The sequence below is a fragment of the Sus scrofa genome, chromosome 2, assembly GCF_000003025.6.
Source record: "Sus scrofa isolate TJ Tabasco breed Duroc chromosome 2, Sscrofa11.1, whole genome shotgun sequence".
In the NCBI taxonomy this organism is placed as follows: domain Eukaryota; kingdom Metazoa; phylum Chordata; class Mammalia; order Artiodactyla; family Suidae; genus Sus; species Sus scrofa.
In genome coordinates this window covers 1,121,520-1,129,809 of record NC_010444.4, presented here as the reverse complement: position 1 = coordinate 1,129,809, position 8,290 = coordinate 1,121,520, and the positions used below count along the sequence as shown (strand labels likewise).

At 63.4% G+C, this 8,290-nt stretch overlaps 1 protein-coding gene across 1 annotated transcript; it reads left to right on the top strand.

Annotated features, from left to right (window-relative positions):
* On the top strand, positions 5,922-7,961 carry LOC110259166 (nascent polypeptide-associated complex subunit alpha, muscle-specific form-like). The gene is made up of 3 exons (XM_021082497.1): positions 5,922-6,611; positions 6,811-7,195; positions 7,909-7,961. The coding sequence occupies exons 1-3, from the start codon at positions 5,922-5,924 to the stop codon at positions 7,959-7,961; spliced, it is 1,128 nt and encodes a 375-aa protein (XP_020938156.1).

Here is an 8,290-nt window from a genome sequence, read left to right as displayed (position 1 = left end):
GCAAAAGCTGCCACGGTGCTTCTGAAACACGTATAGAAACGCGAAGGATCTAGAAGCAGAAGAACGCTGAGAAGAAAAAGTTAGAGGAGGAACGTATGAGACGAAGCCACAGCACTCAAGGCAGTGCGGCAGTAGCATAAGGCATAGACGAATAGGTCAGTAGAGCAGAATACAGAATTCAGAAAGTGACGCACACACGTATGGAAACTGATTTTCAATAATATGCAAAGTTAACCGGTGGAGAAAAGACAGTATTTCCGGAGTTCCCGTGGTGGCGCAGTGGTTAACGAATCCGACTAGGAACCATGAGGTTGCGGGTTCGATCCCTGCCCTTGCTCAGTGGGTTAACGATCCGGCGTTGCCGTGAGCTGTGGTGTAGGCTGCAGACGCGGCTCGGATCCCGCGTTGCTGTGGCTCTGGCGTAGGCTGGTGGCTACAGCTCCGATTTGACCCCTAGCCTGGGAACCTCCACATGCCGCAGGAGCGGCCCAAAGAAATAGCAAAAAAAAAAAAAAAAAAAAAAAAAAAAGACAGTATTTCCAACACTGGTTGCACAAACAATGACTGGAACAATGGAATATCCATACGCCAAAGAATAAAATCCAATCCCTGCCTCACATGGTCTGTGGAAATTAACTTAAACGGTATCGTAGGCCTAAACGTAGGACACGAAAGCAGAAAACCTCTAGAAGAAAATCCAGGAGGAAGATTTTTTCTTTTTTTTGGTCTGGTCTTTTTAGGGCCATACTCGTGGCACATGGAGGTTCCCAGGCTAGGGGTCGAATCGGAGCTGTAGCCGCCGGCCTACACCACAGCCACAGCAACGCGGGATCCGAGCCGCGTCCGCAACCTACACCACAGCTCACGGAAACACCAGATCCTTAACCCATGGAGCGAGGCCAGGGATCGAACCCTCAACCTCATGGCTCCTAGTCAGAATTTACCAAAATTAAAAACTGCAGCTTTAGGGACTTCCCTTTCTGGCTCTGTGGGTCAAGAATTCGACTAATATCCCCAAGGACACAGGTTCGATCCCTGGCCTCGCTCCGTGGGTTAATGATCTGGTGTTGTCGTGAGCTGTGGTATAGGTTGCAGACATGGCTCAGATCCCACGTTGCTGTGGCTGTGGCTGTGGTGGAGGCCGGCGGCTGCAGCTCTGATTCAACCCCTAGCCTGGGAACCTCCATATGCCACGGGAGCGGCCCTAGAAAAGGCAAAAAGACAAAAATAAATAAATAAATTAATTAAAAAGTTCGCATCTGATAAAGGACTTCCATCTGAAATGTATAAATAACTCTCAATCGTCAGAAAACAATCCAATTCCAAAATGGGCAGAAATGGAGCAGTCATGTCACTGAAATACACAGACGGGAAAAAGTGCCCCCTCCCCACTCTGAGCCTCTGGAGAAAGGGAACTAAACCACCGTGAGATGCTGTCACTGCCCCAAGCGGGGACGCGCCTGGGGAAACCGGGCCCTCGTCCCCCGCGGCCGGGGATGAGGCCAGGCTTTGGAGAGCAGCTCAGCGGCCCTTCAACGGTCACAGCCTCACCTCCGCGAGACCCAGCCGGCCTGTCCCAGACATTACCCGAGAGCCAGGAGAGCATCGCCTGTAACAGCCAGAACTGCGGCCGCTCAGATGCCCCAGCAGGGTGCAGACACACCCCCGGTCTCTCCCCTCGGCGGTCTCTCCGCGCGTGGGGTCCCACTCAGCCGCAGAGGCAGGAAATCCCGCCCCAGCAGCAACGCGGACGAGCCTCAGAGCAATGGGGTGGCGTGGAAAAGCCAGCCCCACAGAGCACTTGGTATGATTCCATAACGAGAGTTCCCGCTGTGGCACAAGGCATCAGCAGCTTCTCTGCAGTGCCAGGATGCAGGTTCGATCCTTGGCCTGGCACAGTGGCAGCTGTGGCGTAGGTCACAAATTCAGCTCATCCCTGGCCTGGGAACTCTGTATGCTGTGGGACAGCCCCCCAAAATTACAATCCATACATGATGACAGGAAGATCAGGGGTCACAGGGGGACGAAGTGGGTCAGCTGGTGGTGGGACAGAGGGGGTGACGAAGGCAGGAGGAGCCTTGCGGTGTTTGGGGGTGAGGTTAACATCTGAGCTGGCTTCCTCCGGGCTTTCAGAGAAGCCGACTGCCCTCCCTGTGTGGGTGGGCCTCGTCCAATCAGGTGAAGGATACAAAGGGAAGGCTGACCTCCCCACCGGGAGGGCCTGCTGAGCAGGCAGCCCTCAACTCCACCTGAACCCTGCACTCTCTCAGGTCTCCAGCCCACCGCCGGCACTGCAGGTTTTGGACTCACCAGCCGCTAGAACCGCAGAAGCCAGTTCCTAAAAATAATAAGCCTCTCCATCAATGCTCGTGGCCATTGTACACTGGTCGTTCCGTCTCTGAGATGAGGGTCCATGACCCTGGGGAGGGCAGCCCTGGGGAAGTGGCTCCAGCCTGTGACTCCCCTGGGGACCTCCCGCCCCGAGGTTGAGTCCGCCTGGAGGGAGAAGCCAGGCAGCACAGCTGCCAGGGGCCAGGCTTCCAGGTAGGGATTCCAGCAACCTCGCAGCCTGGGAGAGGCCGGCGGGGGGATGACGGCAGCGCAAGGCCGGCCAAGGCGAGGGGCCCCGGCTGTCAGCTGAGACCCAGGAGGAGAGACTGGCCTTGATGGCGTCCCCGTGACCTGCTGTACTTTTCCTGCTGCCAGAAGAAAAGGTTTTTGGCTCTGCAAGAAGTTACATCATCGGGACTCTACCGGTGTCCACACCGGGGGCTGAGGGGTGCTGGGGCCTTGGTGTGGTGACCTTGGCTGCCTCGCTTAATCTCTGCAGCCATGGCTCCTCAAGCGTGAACTGGACAGGGGCTGGCACGGGGCATCAGAAGCCCTGTCCTCCCGGCCGTGGGGACACCGCTGCCTTCTCCTCCCCTCTCTCCTCTCCTCCCCCTCCCCTCGGCCCCCAACCACAGCACCACGGCCCATGGCGGGGCTGTTCCTCTGCCCCCACAAGATGGCCAAGGATCTGCTCCAGGCAGGAAGGGGCTTGGTGGGGTTGGTACAGGCTGGCGCACCTCAGGTCCTGCCGGTCACAGAAGCACAAAGCCTCGAGGAGGGGGCACGGGGCCCCCCAAATCCCTGTGAGCTGACAGCCCAGGCTTCACTAGAGCAACAGGCACTATCTTATCAGGAGAAGCAGCCAGGCCATCTGTCTCCTTAAAAATCACTGTTCTGCCACCCCATGATGACAACTGCCCCTTTGGCATCTCAGGAAATGCTTCTCCCATGGGCAGAGGGAGAAGTGCTGAGCCCTTCATGGCGTGACCTAACGGTACATGGATCCCTAACGCCCCCTCCCTGTCCAAGAGCCCCGTTCGCTGCAGCTTTGCCATTGCCCAGAAAGACGTGAATCAGCCTCTCCCCACAGGAAGGGTCCCACCCCGATGGCCTACATTTATGATGTTTGGCTGCTGACAGCTTTTTAAGCCACGCCCCTAGGTGCCCACATCCTTGCAGCCAGGTAGGAGGGCAGGTGTCCCCTCCTTGGTGCCAGCCGGAGTTTCCAACCCGCCACCTCCCGCCACACAAAGGAATCACACCTCTTAGCAGGAGTCCCAGGCCAGCCCCTCCCTGAGCTGCCCGTCTCTCCAGGTGGCCTCGTCATGTCAGCGCCAGAACCTTCCAGCCTCTCCTGGAAGAAGCATGGAAGCGAATTTGGGGTGGGCATTCTTAAGGGTACCTGCGGCACTCCCGTTTCTGCTCCAGCTGCACCCTCGTCCCGAACACGCCAGCGCTCACTGCAGACGCGGGTGTGATTATAAGCGCTGCACTCCGGGCGGCACCAACCCAGCAATTACCTTCTCCCCAAACCGCAGGCATGGGCCGTGCCCGGGTGTAAGCAAGCCTATTGATTTGGGAAAGACGGGACCCAAACTCAGAGGGGCCGAGACAGGCTCGTGCTTATGCCCCCGCAGGCAGGAGCCAGGCACCCCGGCATCCCCGCGGGGCCCAGGCTCGGCCTGTGGCGCCACGTGACGCCACCTCCGAGTCTTTGTGGAGGGAGCGGGACACACCCGAGGACCAGAGCCACCTCTCAGCCCCCTGGTTACCCCCCGATGGCCCATTGCCAGGTAGTGTCTAGAAGCAGGGACTTGAGGAGGCCTAGGCACCTTGAGGCAGATTCGAACACTCAGCTAAGGCACGACCTACAGACCCCACCAGCTCCAGCAAAAGGCCGGCGGCAGCGTTACCAACGGAGCCGGCACCACTTCTGTCTGAACCGGAGAGCATGTCGCGTGGAGACGAGGCTCAGAGCCCGCAGGCAGCTGACACGGGGCCAATCCATGAAATCCTGGGGTTTGGGGGACACAGGCCAGCTCGGCTCCTGGTGAGAAAGCAGCCACAGGAAGTCTGCAAATGGCCCAGCAGTCAGCTCTGAAACAGCACGAACCCTGGCTCTGAAATGTGGGCTTCAGGGAAACGCCTCGTAATTCCACAAGCATCACGCGTTTTTCAGTCTTTACCCAAACTTTCAAATCTAAATCCCAGGCCCAGCAGAACAACGTGCTGAGCAGGGCAATGGGGACCAGAGGCTCGAGGCCAGAAAGGGGGGACAAGGCCAGGCCGCCGGCCCCGACGCCCCCGGCCCCCCAAAGCCCAGGTGCCCTCACAGTGAAGGCCAGGGCAGGGCCAGCAGCCAGCAGGCAAACCAGCTCAGCCCGGGCGCGGGCCTCCCGCCGGGCCCCTGTCCTTGGTGCTGCCACGCAGCCGGAGGCCTTCGGGGGCCTCCCAGCCCCCAGTGCCCCGGGCCCAGGGCCAGGGTCAGCCCGGCCCCGCCGCTGTGCCCCCACCCCGCCCCCGCCCTCCCCTCGGGGCTCCCGGCAGACGCGGCCCAGCCATGAGCTCCCCGCGCAGCCCAAGGTGGGCGCGAAGTCGGGGCGGCTCCCTTCGCGGGCATTTTCCAGCTGACAGGGCCCCCTGTGCTGTTTCCACTGGTATCACTTAATCAGCCAGTGTTTTCCTTTTCGAGAAGACCTGAAATTGCAGAGATCGCGGGGATTTAGGGCAGGAATGCGAGGCCAATTTGGCCTAATTAGGACCCGTCTCGGCGGCCACGCTGACGTGTCCCAGGGTAGGCGCTGCAGACCCCGGGGCCTCCCCGGAGGCGGGGGCTCTGACACACATGTTTACCTCACGTCCTGGCCAGAGTCTGGTTTGCGTTGAGGACTCAGACTGTTTACGGGACGGCACGTCGGCCTCCCTCCGCTCGCCTTTCATTTGCTGTAACGCTCTGCAGGGCCCTCGGGTCCTGGGGGATTAGCTGGGACATCACGGGAGTCACGCCACCTCCGGACGGACGCGCCCGTGTGGGGGACGCGTGCGCCACGGCCCGGCCGCCCGGGTGGTCAGGGGCGCCCGGGCCGCCGTGCGGGCGGGGAGGGTCCGGGCACCCCCGGGGGGGAGAGGCCCGGGCCTGGGGAGGGGGCTGCTCCGTCCCCCTCCCCCGGCCTGCAGACCAGGCGGGCGCCGGCCCTCTGGGGGCTTCTGGAAGCGGAGGCTGAGGGTGGGCCCCGGGCTCGGGGAGGGTCCACGGCCCCGAGAGGCCCCGCTCCCCGGGGACCGAGCGTCCAGACCCCGGGCCCGGGCCCGGGTGGGGTCAGGGACAGCACGGAGGAGGTGAGGTCGCGGCCGGGGGCCCTGCATCGGCAAAGCCACAGGGGTGCGGGTCAGAGGGCGGCAGGCACAGGGGGGCTGCCCCCCAGGACCAGGGCAGGGGCTGCAAGGGGGCTGTGGCCCCGCGGTCCCCCAGCCCGGCCCCGAACGTCGCCTCCCGATCCTCGTGGCCTCCAGAGCCAGGCCGCCCTTGTGACCTCGTGGTGTCTGCCTCCTGCCTCTGCCGGCCACGCCGAGCGGCCCACTTGCTCACGATGCCCACAACGCCTCCCAGGACCCGGGCCCCGCTGACAGCAGCCTCGGGCCGCGAGGCGGGACCCAGTCTCCACCCTCCCCACAGACCCCACCCAGCTGGTGAGAGACTCTGCCCTCGTGGCACCCAGGTCGGAGCCCCTCCCGCAGCTGGTCAGGCGGCCCGGACCCTTGCGTGTCTGGCTTTGGCCCCGACGCCCCCACCCCTGCCTCCGTGGTCCTCCGGGGCCCCATCCCCGGGACCACTGCTGGGCCTGCAGCCCCCTAGGGCTGCCTCCACGGTGCCCTCAGCAGCTCCCCCGGCTTTCAGGGAGGCCAGGTCCCCCGCCCGAGGGCGGCCAGGAGGCTCCCAGTCCATCTCCGTCCAGAGAAGCGGCCCGGGGCCTCCTCGCCCACCCGGGTCCCCCTCCCCCTCCCGCCCCCGGACACACGGGGCTGCCCTGTCCCCACCGTCCCCACGGAGGACGCGCGCCCTGCACCGCCAGCTCGGGTCCCGGCCTCGCCCACGCCCGCGGTGGCCGCAGCCCGGCGCCCCGGCCGCCGAGAGAGGACCCGAGTGTGTCGTCAAACGTCCTGGCAGCCAGGTCCTTCCTCGCCCGCTGTCCTCCGTGCAAAGACCGTCGCAGACGCTGTGCAGCACCAGCGCTGGCAGCCTCCCCATTCTCAGCGCCCAGGTCCATGGCACGCAGTCGGTCACGTGGTCGTGTGACCGTCACGCTGGCAGGTCCAGAGCTTCGCGTCTTCCCAGGGGACACGCTGCCCCCTTTGCACACCCGCCCTGCCCCACCCCGGCCCCTCCGCCCCACCTCCTCTCCGTGGCCCTGGCTCCTCCGGGGGCCTCCTGGGCCTGGGCTCCTGCGGGACTGGCCCTTCGGGTCTGTCTCGTCTCAGGGGCACAGCGTCCCCGAGGCCCACCCGCGCTGCAGCCTGTGTCACCACGTCCCTCCTTCCTCGGTCACGGCTGAACACGGTTCCACGGCCTGGCCGGGCCCCACGCGGGACCCGCTCACCTGTGGCTGGACTGGGCTGTCCCCACAGCGAGGTCACTGTGGGGAGGACCCCGTGCTGTGCACGTGCCTCTTCGAATCTCCGCTCTCAAGGCTCGGGGGCCGCGCTCAGGAGGGTTGCCGGCTCAGGCGGCAGCCCCACGGGCAGCCCGCCCTCTCGCAAGGCACACGCACTGCTGCCCGGGCTGCTCTTTGGTCCTTTTGGCTGCGCTCCTCGCTGCCTCTGAGAACGCTGACCCGCGGTGGTGCTCCAGCCACCGTCTCACCACGTAAGGGCCTCTCGGGCTCGGGTTGGGGAGCAGGGGCCCCTTCGGGCTCGGGTTGGGGAGCAGGGGCCCCTTCGGGCTCGGGTTGGGGAGCGGAACACGGAAAGAGCTCGAACACCTGATCATTCGTCTCCGTGACCACCTCAGCGGACGCCACCTCTCGACTCGAGACGCTGGGCTTGAGGATTCGAATGCTACCCTGCAGGTGCCTTCGTCACCGTGGGGTCTCTGTGATGTGCTCTGACTTTAAAAATCACGCGAGACTTTGGGGTTCCCTTCGTGGCTCAGCGGTTGAGGAACCCGACTAGGATCCACGAGGGCGTGGGTTCGATCCCTGGCCTGGCTCAGTGGGTTAAGGATCCAGCGTTGCTGTGGCCGTGGTGTAGGCCGGCGGATGCAGCTCCCTTTCGACCCCTAGCCTGGGGTCCTCCATATGCCACGGGTGTGGCCCCCCAAAAGAAATCATCAAAACAAATAAAAATACTGCTCGCCTTTGGGCAGGTTGGACTCATTCTTTTCTCTTGTAGAAAAGGATGAAACGTAAGTGAAATCGGGCCGGAATCTCCCCAAGCAGACAGGCCCAGGCGCAGCCCTTGGGGGGTCGCTCTCCAGCTCTTTCCCCACCTGCCCTGACACTTGCCGGCACACGCGTGTGCTCAGGCCAACAGGGCTGCGCGTGTGTGTGTGCCCCGGACACGCCTCTCTCGTACCCCCAGGGCTTGGGCGCCTCAAGAGCTCGCCCCCCGCGGCCACGCCTCCTCTCGGATGAGGCTGGAAACCTTTCAGCAGCACCGCTTTCATGACCCCGGGCTCCCGTGGAGGAGGCGGCGGCAGGGAGGGGCTCTTTCCAGGCCCCCGGGGAGTCCGAGGCTCGGCTGCATTTGTCCAGGCCGCTTCCGCAAAGGTTCCGCACCTCCCTCGGTGGCGGCGGGGCTCAGCTGCCTGCCTCCCCGCACGCGGGGCACAGAGGGCTCTCTCCTCTTTGGTGCTTTTTCCAACTCCACGGTGGCCCCTTTTTCAGTGTGGCTCACGTCTTCGCTCGCCCCTTTTACGTGGGTTTTGGAGTTTGCTCGACGCCCAAGCCTCTCGATCTTGGCG

Bases quoted from the DNA above. Each gene is read 5' to 3' on its own strand.
- LOC110259166 (XM_021082497.1), top strand. From the start codon at position 5,922: ATGCCCACAACGCCTCCCAGGACCCGGGCCCCGCTGACAGCAGCCTCG. The intron at 6,612-6,810 runs GTCACGTGGTCG...GTCTCGTCTCAG, and splicing joins AGGTCCATGGCACGCAGTCG to GGGCACAGCGTCCCCGAGGC. The intron at 7,196-7,908 runs GTAAGGGCCTCT...TCGTACCCCCAG, and splicing joins TCCAGCCACCGTCTCACCAC to GGCTTGGGCGCCTCAAGAGC.